General features: G+C 48.6%; 1 protein-coding gene across 4 annotated transcripts in view; it reads right to left on the bottom strand.

Annotated features, from left to right (window-relative positions):
- Positions 1-8,001: 8,001 nt before the first annotated feature.
- TMEM266 (transmembrane protein 266) overlaps positions 8,002-23,308 on the bottom strand; it is a 138,493-nt gene continuing 123,186 nt past the window's right edge. For 3 of the 4 annotated variants that reach the window (XM_036841630.1, XM_036841632.1, XM_036841633.1), the window contains 2 exons: positions 10,617-10,679; positions 8,084-9,234 (listed from right to left, as the gene is read on the bottom strand). In XM_036841630.1, coding sequence (XP_036697525.1) covers positions 8,642-9,234; positions 10,617-10,679 — 656 coding nt within the window. In that variant the 3' untranslated portion in view covers positions 8,084-8,641. Of the gene's footprint in view, positions 9,235-10,616; positions 10,680-23,308 lie in introns of all 4 variants that reach the window. The other variant, XM_036841629.1, reaches the window with a different exon arrangement.

The following is a 23,308-nucleotide window of genomic DNA, read 5'->3' as shown; positions in this document are numbered from 1 at the left end:
GTTTGTTCAACTCAGAAGCCCCTCTAAGTGCCCACTTAAAGTTTACCTTAAAAAGGCAATTGTGTGAGATGGGGGCAAATTGTTAAAACTACCATATATGCCAGAAGATGCAATTTGACGTGCCCTTTTTTTCCTTATGTTTTGTTGGAAACCAAGCTGTCAGTTCCAAATGACTGCCCCTGCATCTGGCTTGAGGACTCAGAGCAGTAGCTCTGGAAGCAGTGTGGGGAAAGGTGTTAGGAGTAGCTTTCTATTGCCCCTAGTTTTTTGAAGTCTTTGGTTAACCTCATACAGCCCCTGGGAATTTGGTTAATTAGGCAGAACCCGAAGTCCCTGAGAGAGCAAAAGTACGCATGTAGAAAGGCAGCCCTGTGAGGGCAGAGCTGAGTAGGTCCTTGAGGCCATTTAGATCAAGCGAGCAACTCCTTACTCTATGGACTGAGGCCCAGTGAGGGCCCTGGTCTCAGCTTTCCAGTAGTTGAGAAAGTACAGAACCCAGCTTTGCCCCTGGTCCCACGGTCTCTCAGCAGTACTGTGGGACATATTCCCTTCTGGGTTCCCTGGTTCACCCGCCAGCTGTGCAAACACCTGGAAGTCTGGCCCAGCCACTGCCCTGAAGTAGCGTGTGGTCCTGACAGGGAGAAGAGCTTCCTCCTGGGCTCTGAGAACACAAGCTGTTAGGGGCACAGCCCCTGCCCTCAAGATCTGCAGCTACCAGGGAAGATGAGATGAGACCCAAGTGATTAGAAAAGCAGATAGCATGTAGTCCGCGCATACAGGGAGAGCTCCCTCAGTGGGCCAGCTGTGGTTATTCCTTGGGCGTGGAGGCATTAATATTAGCATGTGGGGCAGAAGTAGAACAGATAAGGGCTCACGCGGATGCTTGGGGCAGTGACGGGTGGGAACACAGGGCGTCAGGAAAGGGGTTGAGGGTGGTAGGTAGTTAAGGCCAGATTGCAGAGGACATTGATAGGCTGAGGAGTTTGTCCTTTTTCCTTATTGGTCAGTGGTTCTCAAACTTTGCCCTCAAGGAATACTGCCATTTCAGGAGCTGGTGGGGGGATGGTACTGTGAAAGGTCTTTTCCTGATTTGCAGGAAAAAAAATAATAGAATTTCCCAATCTAAGTCTTTCTTGCATACGTTTTTCTAAAACTTTGGTTGCTGCTACGTCGTCTTAATATAAGCAGATTCCGAAGTGAATGAACAGGTAGCAAATAGATATTAACTCAGGAGGTCAGCAGCCACTCACCCCCACAGCTTTTGTTTAGTGGACATGTGTTGAATACTTAAAAATGCCCTCTGCTGGTTGTTCTGTTCCTTGTTTGTATGTTAGAATTAAACATGCCAGTATATCCAGAATGTTCCACAAATAGCTGCATGACGTCCTGAGGCCCTGCCACCTGAACAGGTCTTAAGAAGCACCCTCCCGGCAACAGGGAGATATCGACATATGTAGAGGAAGGCCTGTAACCTGATCTGGAGGAATAACATAACCTAGAGGAATAAAATAACCTGGCAGTGTGTTCAGGACGGATGGAGGGAGGAGGAGAAGATGGAAGTGATTAGGAGGCTGTTGCAGGAATCCTCTGGCCTTACGCCCCGGATGGGTTTGGCTGAAAGCTCTTTGGGTACAGAATGGGTCCCCTGAGACTGTGGAAATGGGTCCGGTGCCGTGGGCGAGGCTGGCAGAGACTGGGGCTCTTCCTCCCAGGACAGAGTGGGAGCCATGCTGCTGGCAGAACCTGGGCGTGTCTGTACTGGGCTGGGGGGCTTGGAATGAAACCTCAGCCATAAGTGCTCTCTTTGCCGTCTTTCTGAAAGGGATAGTCAGCTTGCTTGCATTTCACACTGTCTCTCACGGGGGTAAGAGGGGTTTTTGTTTTGGTCCACATAAAAGTGTGCTTAAGAGGCTGGGAAACCCAGAGAACACTATTGATGATAACAGATGGATTTGGTTAGCTGTTGCTGAACTAACGGAGACTTGACTGATAACCTTTTAAAAAGCCCATATAGGGTGATATAATGCCACAATTCGTATAGCCCTAGGGTTTTAAAAATATTTTGTGGGAAACCCAAATGAAGAAGAGTTACTGATAATCCTTGGTTTATAAAAGCACTTTCATATAAGTTACTCGAAGAGGTGGAAAAGGTAGGAAACAGTGAAGAAGTCAGGCTCTCGGGAGAGGTGATTTGCCCCAAGGCACAAAGCAGATGGTAGAGGTAGAACACAAACCAGAATTTTGGCAAATGTTACTTGTTAAGAACCTACTAGGTGCATTGTATATCCTTCTCTAATACTATGATCCCCAAAGGGGGTATCATTAACCCCTACTTTCTGGATGAAGAAATGGGCTGAGAGGTAACCGAGCAGAGGCAGTAATTGAGATGTGGAACCTAAGCTGACTCCAGGTTTGGAGAGCTTGGCCTTTGCACCGTGCCAGGCTGCCCCTCAGCATCTTCCAGCTTCTCCAGGACTTGATCCTCTGGTTTGCACTGCCTCAAAACAGCAAGCTTGTCATTAGAAGCATGGAAGTGTGATGGAATTAGGAATTTATTGGGAAGGAAACCGGCGTTTACTTTCTTTGGTGCCCGACTGGTGAGCAATCAGGCCATGGTGAGGTTTTACTTGTCTGGGCTTCTTTGCCTACCACAACTGGTCACGTGGTTAAAGGCAGCTTACTGCTGCCTTTTTGTGTACTCAAGTCCAGCTTGGAGGGCTGTTTCCCTTCCCAGCGTGGGGCCTGCACGGGGAACATTGGGGTCTGGGACCTGGGGACCACAGGAAGGGCTGAGCACTGAGTGGGCTGGTCACCAGGACCCTTGGGTTCTTGTCCTTGTTCTGATATGGTCTCAGAGGTACCCTGGCCACATTGCTTCTCCTTTTAGCCTTCATTTTCCTCATCTGTAAAACGGCAAATTGCACTTGGTAATCTTCCAAGATATCTTCAAGCTTTGACCTGTGTGAATGTGTTGGCAGATATCAAACAGCTTAGGTAAACGGAGACTAACCACTATTGAGAGCTTTTTATGCCCAAGATGCTGTGCTGAGGGCTTTACAGACATTATATTTCATTTAAGCCTCATAACCCCACAAGGTATAGTATTATTCTCCATTCTCCAGTTGAGAAAACTGAAGCCTACAGAGCTTAAAACACTTGCCAAAGGATTCATAGCTAGTGAGTGGTGACCTTAGGCCAAAGTTTACTCTCAACCACATGCCATATCCTGAGTCCCTCTTTGGGAACACAGAGGATGTACCTAATCCAGCCTGACTGGGGCAGGCTGAAGTGGAGGGCAGCAAGATGGGACCGCTGAGCCGAGTTCAGAAGGACCAGTGAAAATCAACCCGTAAAGAAATGTATCGCAGGCAAAAGGCCCAGCGTGAACAAGGCACAGAAGCACCAAGAACATGACACACTCTGGACCCCAATCCCTCAGTCCCCTTTTAACCTGATTCCTCCATTCTAAAACGTTCCTTGCTGAGGGAAGTAGGGGGTCTTTGTACTAGAACCTGGAGCTAGTCTGCACACTGGCTATCTTTTGTGGCACTTAGCAAACCCAGGTCCAAGAACCCCATGCCTCTTCTTTATGCAGTGGAGGTGGAGGTGAGCCTACCTAGATGTGAGGCCTAATTGATGTTGGGGAGGCTCCTAGAGCGCTTGGTGAAAGGTGCCCTGTAAATCTCAGACACTGAAGAATTCTGCCACATTCATCACAGTGTTTAATGTCCTGATTGATCTCCAGGGTAGTCAATTTCGTTTGCTTGTTTCAGGATGACTAGGCAGCCTGCTCCCCTATGCTGTAGCCTGGGGCTCTGCATAGAATTATGCCAGCCCTGTCTCTTTGGTAGCTTGCAATAAATTTAGCAGTAAATGTTCCATCATTTTCTTTGGATAATTAAATTAACTATTCACCAGGAGACAATACTAAACTTTTCAGTGCTGGAGCAAAAAAAAAAAAAAAATTTCCAGAGCAGATATGAATTCATCACTCAGTTTATGCCATGGAAATATATGTTTTTGGCTTGCACTGGAAAAGGGAGAGGAAGGCAGATAAGGTGCCTCCTGTCTGGGGAACAACAGTGCTGTAACTTGGGGTGGCTCCAGGGCATTATTTACAGGGGAACCAGTGGGGATACATGAGCAGGAGGGGCTCAGGAGGAGCAGACAGTGCCTGGGCTGGCTATTGGGGCTGGGGGGGGGGCGGGGCACACGTCCTGTCACACCCATCTACCACCCTCTCCCCACATCAAACTATCAGTGGCAGCAAATGAAATAGCTGAGCATCTCCTGGGCAGCCTTCCCCAGAAGTGCTGAACGTGGGTAGGCAGTGAAACACCCCAGGCATCTATTATTAATAAGGATGGTTTCTGTTTGTGTCTCCCTTGAAACATTCTCAAAGGGCTTTCCCTTCCATTATGTCGTTAGCTATCCCAGCAACCCTCACGGGGATGGGGGTGGAGGGGACAAGAGTTATTATTCCTGCTGTACAGGGTGAGGAAGCAGGTCCATGGATTCGCTTGGAGCCATGTAGCAAACCAGAAACAGAGCTGGGCTGAGAATCCAGGGCTTTGGCACACCCTGTATGCACCACAGCATCTGAGGTGGAGGGTGGAGGTGGAGTGATCCAGACTTCCCTCCTGCCCTGAGATGTCCTTTCAAAACCTGGGGTTAACTCCCAGAGTTGTTGGGTATCCTTGTTAAGCAACTCTATGCAAGTGTCCTATTGACTTGTTAGTAAGATACTTTGTTTTTAAGAAGGCTTCCTTGGATCTCATCTTATTTGAGGCTCTCCCCAGCTCACAGAGTGTACAGCCCCACCTTTAGTCTCTTTAGAGATGAGGAAATTACACCAGAGAGGAACGTGGAGGCAGCCCCAGTCAGGAGCTTGGAGTCAGAAAGGTGTTCCTGAGCTGAGCGTCACTGATGGAATAAACACCCACCACGCCGAAGAGAATTCCTGGCCACCAGCCTCTAATTGTCCAGGGTCTGTGAAAAACCCTAGTCTGTGTGACTTGATCTGAAAAACCACGGTTTGGGCTGGAGGACTTGCCCAGGGTTGACTGGAGTGGGGCCAGTTGTGTCATTCAGGGAAGGCCTTACAGCTCCCCAGTCCTGGGTGGACTTTGAGCCAGGCCTGCAGGGCTCTGGCCACGCTGCCTTGGGGGCTGGCCACCAGTACTGGTGGCTCTCAGCCTTGCCTTCGCTGCCAGGTTTGGCAGGTCAGGGTGGCACCCTGGCCACAGGATTGGCTCCTCTCCAGCTTTGTGGCAGGGCGGAGCCAGGAGGTTGGCCCTGCGGGAGGAGCCACAGGGCTCTGCAGAGAGGGTGAGCGGGTCCCTCCAGCCTGAGGGGCCACGTAGGCTGATTTCTCTCTCTGGCTCTCCTGACGACACCTGGTTTAATTCCCCACAGTTCGTTTCACCATATCCAGCATGGCATCTAACCTAGACAGACGTGGGTTTGAATCCCGCCAGTAGTTTAGCTGTATGCCCTTGGGCAAGTCATTTAATTAATCATTCTGTGTCTGTTTTCTCCTCTGTAAAGCAGGGAAAACAGCACCCAGTTTGCAAGGCTGTGATAAAGAGGGAACGCTGCAAAGAGCACTCATCGCAACAGGAAATGAATAAATGGGAGCCGTTACTGTTATCACCCTCTTGCTGGCTTATAGGAGACAGCAGCTGTTACCAGAGCCTCCTCTCTTCTGGGAGAGCACCAGAGTGGGCTCTCTGAATGGGTGGTCGAGCAAGGGGAGCTACTTCCCAGAGCTGCAAACCTCCCAGGGGGTGCTCAGGCTCCATCTCCACCGGTCCCCAGCTACCCGCCAGCCGTAACTCTGGGCTGTGGCACCCGGGGGAACCGTGAAAGCCAAAGCTTTTACTCTCCACCTCCTGCACTCCAGGCTGTGACAGACTGCCCTGCGCCTGTCCTCAGACAGGTGAGTGGCTTCCTCTGTCTGTGTGCACCCTCTAACTAGGTGACTGTAGACTCTGCTCTCGGAGAGGTGGGACCACCTCTTGGCATCTCTGCCCCCAGTCTTCATCTGCTTGTGCGGCAGTTCTAACACTGCTACTGCCTGTTCAAGCAGGAAGGCAACAGTGAGTGCTCAGGCAGAATTTCACCTCACCGCAATTTGTAAATACCCTAAGAAACCAGCTTTTAAAAGTGGAGGTCTTCTAGGTGGGGAAACTGAGGCAGAGAGCAGGGGCCACTTGCCTAGCATCTTACCCCATTGCTTTCCTCCCTGTCCTGTGGTTTTCTCTGCAGCAGAAGTCCACAGCAGACTGGGAGCTGGGGCTCACCTCTGGCACAGGACAGGCTCATTTACCTGTTTGGGTAGCCAGCACTAGCCCACGAGCTGGGGTGACGGGAAGTCAGCAAAGAAGGCATCACAGCTTAGCAAGCTGGGCCTGGCCAAGGAGGGTAGCAGTTTCTAGTCCAGCAGATGCAGACCGCTAATAACAGACCCTGCTGACTCCTGCCCTAGAGATTATAAATCAGGTAATGCCCTCCAGCCCATCATGTGACAAAACCTAAGAGTGACCACTTTACTTCCAAAAGCTCTAAAACTTGGGAGTCCTAGCACCTAGCACACTGCCAGGCAGATGTGGGCTCCAGTTTCAGTGCCTCTCTTATTAGTGTTTGACCTCAGAGAAGTTTCTTAAACCTCTCAGCCTTGGGTGCTACACCTGTAAAATGGGCCGTGTTACCCCCTCACAGGGTCATCAGAAGGTTAAAGGAGCCCAAGTGTGTAGAGGCCTTAGTGCTCAGTAATGGAAGCTGTAACTATGCTGCTGGTGACTGGAATGCCTCAGATTACACCCCAAAACGGCTTGGTTGGACACTGCTCCCTTTAATATCTTTTTTGACAAGTGCTGATCTCCCCACGAATCGTGAGGGTGTTCTTTGTCTGCATGTGGTAATGTCCCTCCCTTTTTTCCAATTCAGCCGTCTTTCCTGAGTGACTCTGTGCCCAAGCCTGTGGCCTTACGCAGGGCTCTAGGGTTTTAATGGGACTCGGGCCTGATCCCTGACCTTGAGGACCAAGGGGAGGCAAGCAGGGATGCAGATGCTGACCAAGCCAGGGGATCACTGACTGCACTGTCAGGGTGAGTCCAAGGGGCCACAGGAGCTGGGAGAACACCCTGACCTACTAGTGAGACACCTGAGCAGTGAGAACAACCTGCACACACAGGGAGGGGAGGAAGAGCAGGTTGGGAGGGTTGGCCAGGGGGCAGGCAAGCCAGCTCATTTAGGAGTCGTGACCCCACCAAGAAACTCAGTTGAGGCACTGGGAGCCCTTGAAATGAAAAAAATTATCTTCCCTTTTTCTTCTGGACATATAAAATGAAACATAGTGGTTATAGAATCCCTTGGAGGCTTTTCAGCAAGGGAGACAGTGACCAGGCTCAGCAGCCCGGGTGGGGACACACTGATTGGAGGAGGGTGGAGCCAGAGCTGGGCCTGGGCCTTAGCAGGGCTGTGATGATGATGGGGTCTGGGGCAGGTGACTTGGAGGGCAGAATGGCCAGCATTCGTGACTGCTTGTGGGGGGATGAGAAGGGAGCCAACAGTCATTCACGTTCATGGCTGGGTGGATGGTGGTGCCCTGGCTGGGAACCCGGGAGGAGGCGCAGGCTGCGGGCAAGATATCATGCTCAGCTTTGGACCTGCTAAGTTCAAGATCCCTGAGGGATGGAGCCCTGCGTCAGTGAGCTGCGTCTGGGAGTCGTCAGCAAGGAACACAATAGTCTGAGCTCCATTTTGGTGGGGAGATGAGGGAAGGGACGGTACTAGTTGACAGTCACACAGGCAGGCAGTGTGAGTGCTTCCCTCCCGAGGCCCAGGGCTCCTTCCACTCTATAAAGACCTCGGGGACACCAGAGAGGGGTTGGGGCTCCCTGGGTTGGTTTTCAAGGCCAACTCGAACCCAAACAAGCCACTCTGGGGTCCTCACTTGGACTAGCAACCAAAGGAACACCTCTGCCAACTGGAAGTCTCAGTGCAGGTGGTTTTTATTATTAAAGCCAAGATTGGAAAATGGCTGTCCCTCCACCCCCCCGACCCTCCCACCCACCTTCAGATCCATCCCTTTATGTCCTGTGAAGGTGAAAACTAGATTTGTCTTGAAAAGACTCAGAAATGCTCATGCCTAAATGGGAGACTGAGGACAAATGAAATAGGCTCAGATGGTGGTCTGTGTGTGACTGTGTTGGCTCCACCCAGGATTCCTGGAAAAGACGGCTTGGGGGTGGGGCTGGATAGCCCCTGCTCACAGTGCTGTTCCCGAGGGTCCGGGGTGGGCATCGGGAACAAAGGCAACGGAAGAGGCTGAGCTGGCCCCCGCACTCTGCCCTGCTGAAGCTGGGCCACAGGCTGGTTTTTGTAAAAGTGGTTTAAAAAAACCCCAGCCACGAGCACCACCCTCCCCTGAGCAGGGTGAGAGGAGGCGCCAGCTCTGGGCTTTGAGGTCTGAGGCGTGTGGCCTCCTGGCCTGGCGTCACCTCCCCGGAGGCAGGCAGCACCCTGAGGGAGGCCAGGAGGGCTCCTGGGCCCCTCGTGTGGCCCCGGTAGCCTCCAGGGCCCTGGGAGAGCGTGAGAGGGCTGTCTGCCCCGCTCCCTGCCAGCCTGCCCGCAGGCTCTAGGCTTCAGGGACCCTGTGCAACTTCTGCTCTTTGGATTCCAAAGATCTGAACTTCTCCTCCAGCACAGGTGCAGCAGGCTGGAAATGGATGACAGGCTTGATCTGAAAGACAGTGAAGCCCTCCTGGTTCTTCTGGTTGAACAGACTTACCCTGTGCTCCAGCTCGGGGCTGGTTTGGGCCAAGCCCACTGTGCTGGGCCGGGCAAGGGAGGCTGGGTCCAAGGCCCTCCGGGATGGGCAGGGCTCCTCTGACAGGGAGGACAACAGGTCCTGGACTGTGGCCTCTGCCATCTCCTGCTGAGGTGGTGGCGGCAGTGGCAGGGGGGAGGGGCTAGGCTCAGAGGACGGCTCCTCGCGGGCGGTGCTGCAGTCCGTGGAGGAGCCCAGCGTCTGGGTGCTGTCGCTCTGGGCCCGGGTGACGGAGCCGCGAGTGGAGCGGGAGGCGCTCTCAGAGGTGGCGCTGGCGCAGGTACCATCGCTGCCAAGCTTCAGGGGCACATCGACCGAAAAGAGGTCAGAGGAGATGGGCTGGTGGATGTCTATGGCCGCCGTGGTGACCACGCACACAGCTGGCTCTGGGGCACCGCTGTCTGCAAGGAAGGAGGGGATGCGGGTCACACTCCGCCCTTGCCACACCTCTGCGTGCCCTGATGGGGGCGGGTCTAGGAATGGGGCTGGACGGTGGGCAGTGAGTGTGAAATGGGCTTTGCTGGGAGAGGTCTTGGTAGGCGGTCCAGTTCTCCAATATTCACTGACTGCCCTGAGGGAGGATTATGCCTCCCCATCTTGCTGAACTCAAGTGCGGACAAGTGCGTGCCTTGGCCAATCATCTGTAAGAACTGACCAGTGGCATTTCCCAGAGAAGCTATGTAAACCAGACGCGCTTTGCTCTGGCAGTCAACACTGTTCTGGAACGGGTGACAGCTGTTCTGCCTGCTGGGTGCTAGAGTAAAGATGACAACCTGGGCACAGAGCCCCTGGCCAGTGTGCCATGGGCCTTCATTGATTTATTTAAACCACACAGATGCGGGGTTATAGCCACTGTGGCATAACCTAGCCCATCCTAACTCAGAAAGCATGGTGTGCCACGACAAGGAATTTGAATTTCATGGTCAGAGGGGGTCAAAGTTTTAAATGGGTCCAGTGTGATAGTGACATGACCAGAGCTGTGCCTTCAGAAGACTGATTAATCTCTATATGATGCATTGTAGGGGGAGGCTGGAGGACACCTCAAAATGTCTTTTCTCTTAGTGAGAAGTATCAAGGGGCTGAATCATAGTGGGTGTAGTGTGGTCAAGGTTTCTCTCTAAAGTGGTGGGGAGAGTGTACTGGGAGATGGTGGTCTTTGAGATCAGCAGGTTAGATAAGGCTTCGGAAGAGGAGACAGAAGAGGGAGTCTAGCCTTACAACGGAGTTTACCGGGATTTAAGGGCTGTGAAACCCAAACTACAAGATTCAAGACTTTGGCTAAGGAGAAACAAGACGTTGAAGGACTGAGTACTATTTTTAAACTCAACCTTTCCTATAAGTGAAAACCACTAGGTCCCCTAAGACTTTCTGAAGTGCAAGAATGAAACATAAATCAAGCAAGGACATGCCCAATGCCTGTTGCTTCTCGAGCCCAATTACGCTGCTATCTCACCCGCATCATGCTCATCCTGAAAGGTTCTCAGGTTGGGAGGCGCTGAGGTCACTTAGACGTCTAGATTACAGCCCCTTTCCATTCCAGGGTCCCCCATGCAGCTCTCTTTGGCGAGCCCAGAGCATTCCCACCCCAGCACCCACAGCTCTAGCGCTAGAGTTTGCTGGGAGCCTTGAACTCTGCCTGCAGTTATGGTTCACAGGTGCTGGGAGATGGACAGCCAGGTCGAGTTGTCCCTAACCTGCGTGTTAGGGGTTGCCAGGGTCACCTCTGGCGCAGGGCCACACAGAAGTTCTGGTACATGCAGAACAGCCGCCGACACAGACTTACCACTGCTGGGCCCATTGTAGTACTGGCTGATGTAGCTGTTCATGTCATCTTTCACTGCAGCTTCTATGGAGGTGGGGACAGAGAAGGGTGAGTGTGATGGTGAGCCGGAGAGTCCAAGAGGCAGGGGCTGTGGCCAGTTCGCGCTCCTCCCCCAGTACTCCGGCCCCTACCCCCGTTACCACGAGGGGAGGCAGGCGCTTGTCTCCCACAAGCCCCCTGACGCTTTGGTCCTCCGTGGGGGACCGCATGTCTCATCTGCCCCAGGGCTGGGCTGGGTATCGGGGAGCAGCCAGCTTGCTGTGTGATATGAACAGGCCTTTTCTTCTCTGTCCTCAGTTTCCCCCTCTCTGAGATAAGGGGTGTGGAAATAGTTCCTCAGGGCTTTCCCTGCCTGGATGTCCTGAGTCTCTGAATCCATCTGAGGTTCTCAGGGTCACCGGGAATGCTGTCCTCAGTGCAAAAGCCTCAAGGCCCCATTCGCAGCCACACACAGTCAGGTGCAGAGGCTGATCATCGGCGACAGCCCCCTCGGTCTTCCACGCTGTACAGGAATGGACATGGGCGCTGGGCATGCCCACCCCCTACACTGCTCCCAGCACGTGGTGGGTGCTCAGTAAATAGTTATTGAATGAATAACAAATGAGAAGGTGTAAAGCTGTCCAGGTCAAGGGAGATGGCAAGGGAACAGGGTCTCAAAGAAATGTTGGTTCATTGTCCTGAAGGGGTGGGGAAGGAATGGAGAGAGGAGAGGTGAGAACTTCACAGAGAGGCCTGACCAAAGGAGGAAAAGCAGACGACAGGAGACCCCAAAAGGAGCTTAGCCTTGCCCCAAGTGCAGTGAGGAGCCCCAGGAAAGTGTGAACATGGTCAGGTGTGAGTCACTCCCAAGCTTGCGGGGAGAGTGGCTGAGAAGGTGTCAGACTTTAAGACAGGAGAACAGAGACCGCAGTGCCCGGGTGAGGAAGACAGGCCCTGAGGGAGGCTGGGTGGTGCCTGATGGGGCAGAAGGGAAGGACTGGGGTCCACACCCCAAGAAGCCATGGTCGGCAGGTGATTGGGCCTGATGCTTTCTGTGGCCCCCTTCCTGGGCACACCTGAGATGGCTGCAGAAGCCAGTCTGCCCTGACACTGGGAGACCAGGTGGCAGCACACACAGCAACCTGGCTCTTAAAAGCTTTTTTGGCCTCTTTTGATCGTCAGATGCCTGTGGTCATTTCATTTTTTTTTTAAATGAAAAAAAGTGTGTGTTTCATTAATGCCTGAGCTGAGGGAGGGGCCCCAGGCCGGCTCCAGGCCCTGCTTCAGGATCAACCAGCAATGCTGCCTCAGAATCAGACAGCAACCCTCTCCTCCATGGTCCTTCATAATTTATGTTGTAAATGCTGTCTAGCCCTGCAGGCCACCCTGGGTAGTGGGAGGTGGGAGGTTCTGGTCACTTGTCTTGGTTTTATCCTGAGGCCATGGCAGCAGGCACCTGTGATGGGGCTGTAGAGGGCCATGTGACATGGGCAGGACAATGAACTCAGCTGAAGTATCCACAGACCCATGAATCCCAAAGGGGCCACTCTCAGGAGGTTGCCTGGAGTGAATGAGGAAAACCCAGAGCCTGGGCTCTTGCGCTGGTGCTGCCACTGGCCCACCATGGGAACCTGGGCAGGTCACAGCCCCTCTCTGGGCCTCAGTTTCTTTATCTGTACCACAAGGGGGCCGGCGGGGCTCTTAGAGATTGCGACAGCTGGCTCCCGACCCCTCTGCCAGCCCTGAAGTTCCAAGAGGTGAGAGTCAGAGCAGAGTGGGAAGGGACCGGAGGCATCTGAGCTAGGTCCCGAACCCCCAGTGCGGGAATCACCTCAACCCCCGCCTGACGGGGGGCTCTCCCCACCACGGCCTGCGCACCTCAGGGAAGGGGACTCCTACCTCTTTGTTGAGCAGCTCTAATAATCAGGTTCATCTGTGCTCAACAGGGTCCGTGTGCCTGACCCTCTACCTCCAAGGAGCACAGTCAGGGCCTCCTAGGGACGTCCCCTCCTTGGTCAGGCAGCCAGTCTCCGTCTCATCAGGAAGAGCCTGCTATGTGAAGCCTTGCAGATCCTGCTCCGGCCCCCGCAGGTACCAAGGCTAAGCCCATTTCTACTCACAGTCTGTATGACAGACCTTCCAGCACTTAAAAAGCCCTCACATCCCTCCTGAGAAGTCTCTTCTCCTGAGAAGCCCCTGTCCATTTTTCACCCCTCCCCAGTTTTCCAGCCTCTCCACTCTGAAGGTTTCACTGTGGGCTCTAGATGAGACCAAGATGGGGGGAGGAGGAGGGAGGAGGGAGCTAGCGTTTACTGTGCCCTTCAAAGCTCCGGACTGCAGGTTTGGCACTTCACACACCGATCTCCTTTAATCCTCACTGCTGTCCTGCAAGGCTGGGATTGTTTGTTTAACAGATGGGTCCTTCCCAAGATCCGGTGTGATCATTCCCCTAATGCAGCCTAACCTCCTCCAAGTGGGTTTAGCAACCGCCCTACTCTGCTGACTCACGAGCTCGTGGCCAACATCAATGCCCAGGTCTTCTCTGCAGGAGCTGGGGCCAGGCCAGCCAGGCCTTCGCCATGCTGTGGCTGTGTAACCGCCCCCAGAGGATGTCATGTTTATCATCTCAGGCAAATGTCAGCTTGCTGGTTTCAGCCCAGAGCCTGCTGAAAGCATTCTGTATCTTGATTCAGTCTACTAAGGTAATCTCTCTCTCTCTCTCTCTCCTGTCTCAGTGTTGACTATTTGAGGATGCTCACATCTTCATCCAAGCCATTGATAAAAATAACCTAGGCCAGGTGACCTTCAGCCCAGATATCTCTCCTGAGCTTTTGACTTGTCTGGCCAACTGGACAGCTTCACCTGGATGACCTCCAGCTACCTCTGACTCAACATGTCCAAAACTGAACTCAGTTTCTCCGTCCACCTCTATCTTGGTGAATGGTTCCCTTGCCCACCCAGGCTGGGACCCTGGTCACTTCTCCATGCTTCTTCTCCATCCTTACCAACGATGCAACTGCTGCTGAATCTGACCAGCTGAGGGACCCCAGATGCCCTCTGCTATGGCCCATAGTCCAGCCTTAGGTCAGACCTCGTGCTTTCCCCTTGGACTCTTGTCATGCCTGCGGGATTAATGAATGGGATTGCTCACTCCATGGACACGCCTGACACAGAACCTAGGTCTCCAGGCAGCCACCGCAGGCCTGTCCAGTCTGTATTTGCTTCCTCTGCTCCAAACATGTACCCACACAGGGGCATCAGAGTGACCTTTAAGACAAGTCAGAGCAAGGCCTGCCCGGGCTTCCCTAGCAGGGCTGATGCTGCCCGCCCGCCCCCCCCACCCCTGCTTCAGGCAGGCCCCCTTCTCCACAACTGACCACTTGGGCTGGAGTTCTGTCCCCATCCACACAGGGGCCCAAGAGCCTTAGAGGGCAGGGGCCACATTTTACTCAGAGTCTCCCCAGCACTTAGCATGGGGCTTGGCGTATACCAGCCGCCAAAAAATAGGATGACTGAACAGTGACTGTGGCCGGGTCAGGGGCATGCAAGACCTCCCAGGACCATTCCCCTCACCCTCTTAGATGCTCCTTGCACCCTGCAGCACACAGCCTTGCTCTCAGTCCCTGGTACCTCCTGCCCAGAGACTAGTGACTACTGGGTGTCTGGGAGCCTGGGGGGAGGGAAGAGAGGCAGGCACAGATGCTTGTGGCCAGGAAGAGGCCATCAGTCAGCCTCAACATGGGACTACCCACCTTCCATTTAAGAATAACCCCCTGCCCCACAGTTTGTTTTGATGTGGCACCAAGGAGCCCTAGGGCCATGTAGGAACTGCCTCACAGGAGGACTGGGTTGGCTGACCCTGGAGGGGTAGGAAAGAAGGGTTGGTACAAACACAGGCTCCAGGACAAAAGAGCCCAGGTGCCAACCTCAGCTCTGCAGACATTTGCTGTGTGGTCTTAGGCAAGTCCCTAGCCACTCTGAGCTTCAGCTTCCTCACCTGTAAAACGGGAATAAGAAATATCTACATGCTGGTGAGCTGTATGTTTCACTGAGATAATGAAGGTCAAGTCTAACCTGGGGCTGTCCCTCACCTCCCTGAAACCCCGGCCCATGGTGCTCCCTGCCAGCCCCAAAGTCTTGGGTCATTTCTGTGGCAGCTGCTCTCAGCTGCCCGGCACCTTTCTTCCTAGGGTGTGAACATTCTGCGAAGCCATCCTGACTAATCCTCTTAAAGCCGGTTGGGTGCTGTGGTGGCAATGCTCATTACGTGGGGTTTGCTCCTTGGGCAGGGCCCCAACCTACCCAGCAAGGCAGAGGTGGAGCAAAAGGGTGGTGAGTCAGCTGGGCCTCCCATAGGCAACAGGACTGGCCAGCCTGGGGGTGGGGGTCAGGACTGCACCCCCACACGCCCTGTGTAGATCCAGGCCCCAAAGCCCAGAGGGAAACCCTGATTCCTGATCGGGACTCCCATTCCCAAACTCCAACTTGCTGCTCCACAGCTCAGCAGCCCTCACTGAGGGGGGACACTACTATTCACTGAGCACCTGCTGTGTACCAGGCTGAGGGCAGTGTGTATGACTGAATGTTCAGTTCCTCTCAGTGAAGGTGTGCTTCCACTACTATTCTCATTTTGGAAAAATTAGGGTTGAGACACAAGACCAGCTGCATAACTTGAGGGGCCCCTTGTTTAAAAAGCATTAAGGGGCTTCCCTGGTGGTGCATTGGTTGAGAGTCTGCCTGCCGGTGCAGGGGACACGGGTTCGAGCCCTGGTCTGGGAGGATCCCATGTGCTGCAGAGCAGCTAGGCCCGTGAGCCACAGCTACTGAGCCTGCGCGTCTGGAGCTTGTGCTCCGCAACAGGAGAGTCTGCTATAGTGAGAGGCCTGCGCACCGCGATGAGGAGTGGCCCCTGCTTGCCGCAAATAGAGAAAGCCCTTGCACAGAAATGAAGACCCAACACAGCCAAAAATAAATAAATAAATAAATAAATAATAAAAATAAAGGAATTCCTTTAAAAAAAAAAAAAGCATTAAGGTTGGGACTTCCCAGTGGCGCAGTGGTTAAGAATCCGCCTGGCAATGCAGGGGACACGGGTTCAATCCCTGGCCCGGGAAGATCCCACATGCCACGGAGCAACTAAGCCCATGCGCCACAACTACTGAAGCCTGCATGCCTTGAGCCCGTGCTCCACAACAAGAGAAGCCACCGCAATGAGAAGCCTGCACACCGCAACCAAGAGTAGCCACCACTCGCCGCAACTAGAGAAAGCCTGTGCGCAGCAACGAAGACCCAATGCAGCCAAAAATAAATAAATAAAATAAATAAATTATTTTTTTTTAAAAAAAGCATTAAGGCCCAGAAATAAACCTACCCATGTATGGTCAACTAATTTACAAACAAGGAGCTAAGAATACACAATGAGCAAAGGACAGTCTCTTCAATAAGTGGTCCTGGGGAAACTGGACCACTCTCTTACACCATAAACAAAAATTTACTCAAAATGGATTAAGACTTGAATGTAGGATAGCCTCATCCACCAGAGGGCAGACAGCAGAAGCAAGAAGAACTACAGTCCTGCAGCCTGTGGAACGAAAACCACATTCACAGAAAGACACACAAAATGAAAAGGCAAAGGACTATGTACCAGATGAAGGAACAAGATAAAACCCCAGAAAAACAATGAAATGAAGTGGAAATAGGCAACCTTCCAGAAAAAGAATTCTGAATAATGACAGTGAAGATGATCCAGGACCTCAGAAAAAGAATGGAGGCAAAGACAAGAACATGCAAGAAATGTTTAAAAAAGACCTAGAAGAATTAAAGAACAAACACCTAGAAGAATTAAAGAACAAACAAACAGAGATGAACAACACAATAACTGAAATGAAAAATACACTAGAAGGAATCAATAGCAGAAAAACTGAGGCAGAAAAATGGATAAGTGAACAGGAAGACAGAATGGTGGAATTCACTGCTGCAGAACAGAATAAAGAAAAAAGAATGAAAAGAAATGAAGACAGCCTAAGAGACCTCTGGGACAACATTAAATGCACCAACATTCGCATTATAGGGGTCCCAGAAGGAGAAGAGAGAGAAAAAGGATCTGAGAAAATATTTGAAGAGACTATAGTTGAAAAATTCCCTAACATGGGAAAGGAAATAGCCACCCAAGTCCAGAAAGCACAGAGAGTCCCAGGCAGGATAAACCCAAGGAGAAACATGCCAAGACACACAGTAATCAAATTGACAAAAATTAAAGACAAAGAAAAATTATTGAAAGCAACAAGGGAAAAACGACACATAACATAAAAGGGAACTCCCATAAGGTTAACAGCTGATTTCTCAGCACAAACTCTACAAGCCAGAAGGGAGTGGCATGACATATTTAAAGTGATGAAAGGGAAGAACCTACAACCAAGATTACTCTACCTGGCAAGGATCTCATTCAGATTTGACAGAGAAATCAAAGGCTTTACAGACAAGCAAAAGCTAAGAGGATTCATCACCATCAAATCAGCTCTACAACAAATGCTAAAGGAACTTCTCTAAGTGGGAAACACAGGAGAAGAAAAGGACCTACAAAAACAAACCCAAAACAATTAAGAAAATGGTAATAGGAATATACATATCGATAATTACCTTAAATGTGAATGAATTAAATGCTCCAACCAAAAGACACAGGCTCGCTGAATGGATACAAAAAACAAGACCCATATATATGCTGTCTACAAGAGACCCACTTCAGACCTAGGGACACATACAGACTGAAAGTGAGGGGATGGAAAAAGATACTCCATGCAAATGGAAATCAAAAGAAAGCTGGAGAGGCAATACTCATATCAGATAAAATAGACTTTAAAGAATGTTACAAGAGGGGCTTCCCTGGTTGCACAGTGGTTAAGAATCTGCCTCCCAATGTAGAGGACACGGGTTCGAGCTCTGGTCCGGGAAGATCCCACATGCTGGGCAGCAACTAAGCCCGTGTGCCACAACTAGTGAGCCTGCGCTCTGGAGTCCGTGAGCCACAGCTACTGAGCCTGCGTGCCACAAGTACTAAAGCCCACACGCCTAGAGCCTGTGCTCCGCAACAAGAGAAGACACTGCAATGAGAAGCCTGCGCACCACAACAAAGAGTAGCCCCCACTCGCCACAACTAGAGAAAGCCTGCATGCAGCCACAAAGACCAAACGCAGCCAAAAATAAATTAGTTAATTAAAAAAGAATGTTACAAGAGACAAGGAAGGACACTACATAATGATCAAGGGATCACTCCAAGAAGAAGATATAACAATTATAAACATATATGCACCCAACATAGGAGCACCTCAATACATAAGGCAAATGTTAACAGCCATGAAAGAGAAAATCGACAGTAACACAATAATAGTGGGGGACATTAACACCTAACTTATACCAATGGAGAGATCATCAAGACAGAAACTTAGTAAGGAAACACAAGCTTTAAATGACACAATAGACCAGATAGATTTAATTGATATTTGTAGGATATTCCATCCAAAAATAGCAGAATACACTTTCTTCAGTGCACATGGAACATTCTCCAGAATAGATCACATCTTGGGTCACAAATCAATCCTCAGTAAATTTAAGAAAATTGAAATCATATGAAGCATCTTTTCTGACCACAACGCTATGAGATTAGAAATAAACTACAGGGAAAAAACCGTAAAAAAAGCAAACACATGGAAGCTAAACAATATGTAACTAAGTAACCAAGAGATCACTGAAGAAATCAATGAGGAAATCAAAAAATACCTAGAGACAAAAGACAACGAAAACATGACGATCCAAAACCTATGGGATGCAGCAAAAGCTGTTCTAAGAGGGAAGTTTATAGCAGTACAATCCTACCTCAAGAAACAAGAAAAATCTCAAATAAACAATCTAACCTTACACCTAAAGGAACTAGAGAAAGAAGAACAAACAAACCCGAAGTTAGGGCTTCCCTGGTGGCGCAGTGGTTGAGAATCTGCCTGCTAGTGCAGGAGACACGGGTTCGAGCCCTGGTCTGGGAGGATCCCACGTGCCGCAGAGCAACGAGGCCCGTGGGCCACAACTACTGAGCCTGCGCTTCTGGAGCCTGTGCTCCGCAACAAGAGAGGCCGCGATAGTGAGAGCCCCGCGCACCGCGATGAAGAGTGGCCTCCGCTTGCCGCAACTAGAGAAAGTCCTCGCACAGAAACGGAGACCCAACACAGCCAAAAATAAATAAATTAATTAATTTAAAGAAAAAGAAAAAAAATAATAATTATAAATTAAATTTAAAGTTAATAATAAAAAAAAAACCCCGAAGTTAGTAGAAGGAAAGAAGTCATAAAGATCAGAGCACAAATAAATGAAATAGAAACAAAGAAAACAATAGCAAAGATCAATAAAACTAAAAGCTGGTTCTTTGAGAAGATTAACAAAATTGATAAACCTTTAGCCAGACTCATCAAGAAAAAGAGGGAGAGGACTCACATCAATAAAATTAGAAATGAAAAAGGAGAAGCTACAATGGACACCGCAGAAATACAAAGCATCCTAAGAGACTACTACAAACAACTCTATGCCAATGAAATGGACAACCTGGAAGAAATGGACAAATTCTTAGAAAGGTATGACCTTCCAAGACTGAACCAGGAAGAAATAGAAAATATGAACAGACCAATCACAAGCACTGAAATTGAAACTGTGATTAAAAATCTTCCAACAAACAACAGCCCAGGACCAGATGGCTTCACAGGTGAATTCTATCAAACATTTAGAGAAGAGCTAACACCCATCCTTCTCAAACTCTTCCAAAAAATTGCAGAGGAAGGAACACTCCCAAAACTCATTCTACAAAGCTACCATCACCCTGATACCAAAACCAGAGAAAGATACTCCAAAAAAGGAAAATTACATACCAATATCACTAATGAATATAGATGCAAAAATCCTCAACAAAAAACTAGCAAACAGAATCCAACAACACATTGAAAGGATCATACACCATGATCAAGTGGGATTTATCCCAGGGATGCAAGGATTCTTCAGTATATGCAAATCAATTTGATACACCATATTAACAAACTGAAGAATTAAAACCATATGATCATCTCAATAGATGCAGTAAAAGCTTTTGACAAAATTCAACACCGATTTATGATAAAAACTCTCCAGAAAGTGGGCATAGAGGGAACCTACCTCAACATAATAAAGGCCATATATGACAAACCCACAGCAAACATCATTCTCAATGGTGAAAAACTGAAAGCATTTCCTCTAAGATCAAGAACAAGACAAGGATGTCCACTCTCACCACAAGTATTCAACATAGTTTTGGAAGTCCTAGCCACAGTAATCAGAGAAGAAAAAGAAATAAAAGGAATACAAATTGGAAAAGAAGTAAAACTGTCACTGTTTGCAGATGACGTGATACTATACATAGATAATCCTAAAGACGGCACCAGAAAACTACTAGAGCTAATCAATAAATTTGGTAAAGTTGCAGGATACAAAATTAATGCACAGAAATCTCTTGCATTCCTGTACACTAACAACGAAAGATCAGAAAGAAAAATTAAGGAAACACTCCCATTTACCATTGCAACAAAAAGAATAAAATACCTAGGAATAAACCTACCTAAGGAGGTAAAAGACCTATACTCAGAAAATTATAAGACACTGATGAAAGAAATCAAAGATGACACAAACATATGGAGAGACATACCATGTTCGTGGATTGGAAGAATCAATATTGTGAAAATGACTATACTACCCAAAGCAATTTACAGGTTCAATGCAATCCATATCAAATTACCAATGGCATTTTTTACAGAACTAGAACAAAGAAACCTTAAAATTTGTATGGAGACACAAAAGACCCCAAATAGCCAAAGCAATATTGAGGGAAAAAAACAGAGCTGGAGGAATCAGACTCCCTGACTTCAGACTATACTACAAAGCTACAGTAATCAAGACAATATGGTACTGGCAAAAAACAGAAATATAGATCAATGGAACAAGATAGAAACCCCAGAGATAAACCCACGCACCTACGGCCAACTAATCTATGACAAGGGAGGCAAGGATATACAATGGAGAAAAGACAGTCTCTTCAATAAGTGGTGCTGTGAGAACTGGACAGCTACATGTAAAAGAATGAAGTTAGAACACTCCCTAACACCATACACAAAAATGAACTCCAAATGGATTAAAGACCTAAATGTAAGACTGGACACTATAAAACTCTTAGAGGAAACCATAGGAAGAACACTCTTTGACATAAATCACAGCAAGATCTTTTTTGATCCACCTCCTAGAGTAATGGAAATAAAAACAAAAAAAAACCAAATGGGACCTAATGAAATTTAAAAGCTTTTGCATGGCAAAGGAAACTATAAACAAGATGAAAAGACAGCCCTCAGAATGGGAGAAAATATTTGCAAATGAATCAATGGACAAAGGATTAATCTCCAAAATATATAAACAGCTTATGCAGCTCAGTATTAAAAAAACAAACAACCCAATCAAAAATGGGCAGAAGACCTAAATAGACATTTCTCCAAAGAAGACATACAGATGGCCAAGAGGCACATGAAAAGCTGCTCAAACATCACTAATTATTAGAGAAATGCAAATCAAAACTACAATGAGGTATCACCTCACACTGGTCAGAATGGGCATCATCAGAAAATCTACAAACAACAAATCCTGGAGACGGTATGGAGAAAAGGGAACCCTCTTGCACTGTTGGTGGGAATGTAAATTGATACAGCCACTATGGAGAACAGTATGGAGGTTCCTTAAAAACTTAAAATAGAATTACCATATGATCCAGCAATCCCACTACTGGGCATATACCCAGAGAAAGCCATAATTCAAAAAGACACATGTACCCCAACCTTCACCGCAGCACTATTTACAATAGCCAGGTCATGGAAGCAACCTAAATGCCCATCAACAGACAAACGGTTAAAGAAGATGTAGTACATATATACAATGGAATATTACTCAGCCATATAAAGGAAAGAAATTGGGTCAATTGTAGAGATGTGGATGGACCTAGAGACTGTCATACAGTGTGAAGTAAGTCAGAAAGAGAAAAATAAATATCGTATATTAATGCATATATGTGGAATCTAGAAAAATGGTACAGATGAACCAGTTTGCAAGGCAGAAATAGAGACACAGATGTAGAGAACAAATGTATGGACACCAAGTGGGGGAAAGCGGGGAGAGAGGGTGGTGGTGGGATGAATTGGGAGATTGGGATTGACACATATACACTAATATGTATAAAATAGATAACAAGAACCTGCTGTATAAAAAATTAAAATCAAATGAGTCAAAAAAAAAAAAAGACTTGAATGTAAAACCTGAAACCATAAAACTCCTAGAAGAAAATATAGGCAGTAGGTAAACTCCTTGACATTGGTCTTGGCAATGCGTTTTTGGATTTGACACTAAAAGCAAAAGGAACAAAAGCAAAAATAACTGGGACTATACCAAATTAAAAAGTTTCTGCATGGGAAAGGAAACCATCAACAAAATGAAAGGCAACCTACCGAATGGGAGAAAATATTCGCAAATCATATCTGATAAGAGTTAATATCCAAAATATATAAAGAACTCATACAACTCAATAGCAAAAAAACAAACAATCCAATTAAAAAATGGATCTGAATAGACATATTCCCAAAGAAGACATACAATAGGGCAAAGGTACATGAAAAGGTGCTCAACTTCACTAATCATCAGGGAAATGTAAATCAGAACCACAGTGAGATATCACCTCACACTTGTTAGAATGGCTATTATCAAAAGGACAAGAGATAACAAGTGTTGGCGAGAAGACAGATAAAAGGGAACCCAAGTACCCTGTTAGTGGGAATCTAAATTGGTGTAGCCACTGTGGAAAACAGTATGGAGGCTCCTCAAAAAACTAAGAACTACCATATGATCCAGCGATTCTACTCCTGGGTATATATCTGAAGAAAAAAACACTAATTTGAAAAGATACATGCACCCCAATGTACATAGCAGCATTATTTATAATAGCCAAGATATGGAAACAACCTAAGTGTCCATCAATAGATGAATGGATAAAGAAGATGTGATATATACATATACATACATACACGCACATAAACATACAATGGAATGTTATTCATCCGTAAAAAAGAATGAAATCTTGCCATTTGCAACAAACTGGATGGACCAGAGGGCATTATGCTTAAGTGAAATAAGTCAGACAAAGGCAAGGTATGATCTCACTTTTATGTGGAATCTAAAAACAAAACAGGAGGACCTTCAAGATGGCAGAGGAGTAAGACGTGGAGATCACCTTCCTCCCCACAAATACATCAAAAACACATCTACATGCGGAACAACTGCTACAGAATACCTACTGAATGCTGGCAGAAGACCTCAGACTTCCCAAAGGCAAGATACTCCCCACATACCTGGGTAGGGCAAAAGAAAAAAGGAAAAACAGAGAGAAAAGAATAGGGATGGAACCTGCACCTCAGGGAGGGAGCTGTGAAGGAGGAAAAGTTTCCACGCACTAGGAAGCCCCTTCACTGGTGGACATGGGGGGTGGGCAGGGGGAAGCTTCAGAGCCACGGAGGAGAGCACAGCAAGAGGGGTGCAGAGGGCAAAGCGGAGAGATTCCTGCACAGAGGATCGCT

Source organism: Balaenoptera musculus, chromosome 2, assembly GCF_009873245.2.
Source record: "Balaenoptera musculus isolate JJ_BM4_2016_0621 chromosome 2, mBalMus1.pri.v3, whole genome shotgun sequence".
Classification (NCBI taxonomy): domain Eukaryota; kingdom Metazoa; phylum Chordata; class Mammalia; order Artiodactyla; family Balaenopteridae; genus Balaenoptera; species Balaenoptera musculus.
The sequence above is the reverse complement of the archived record's forward strand: the minus strand, read 5'-3'. Positions and strand labels throughout refer to the sequence as shown.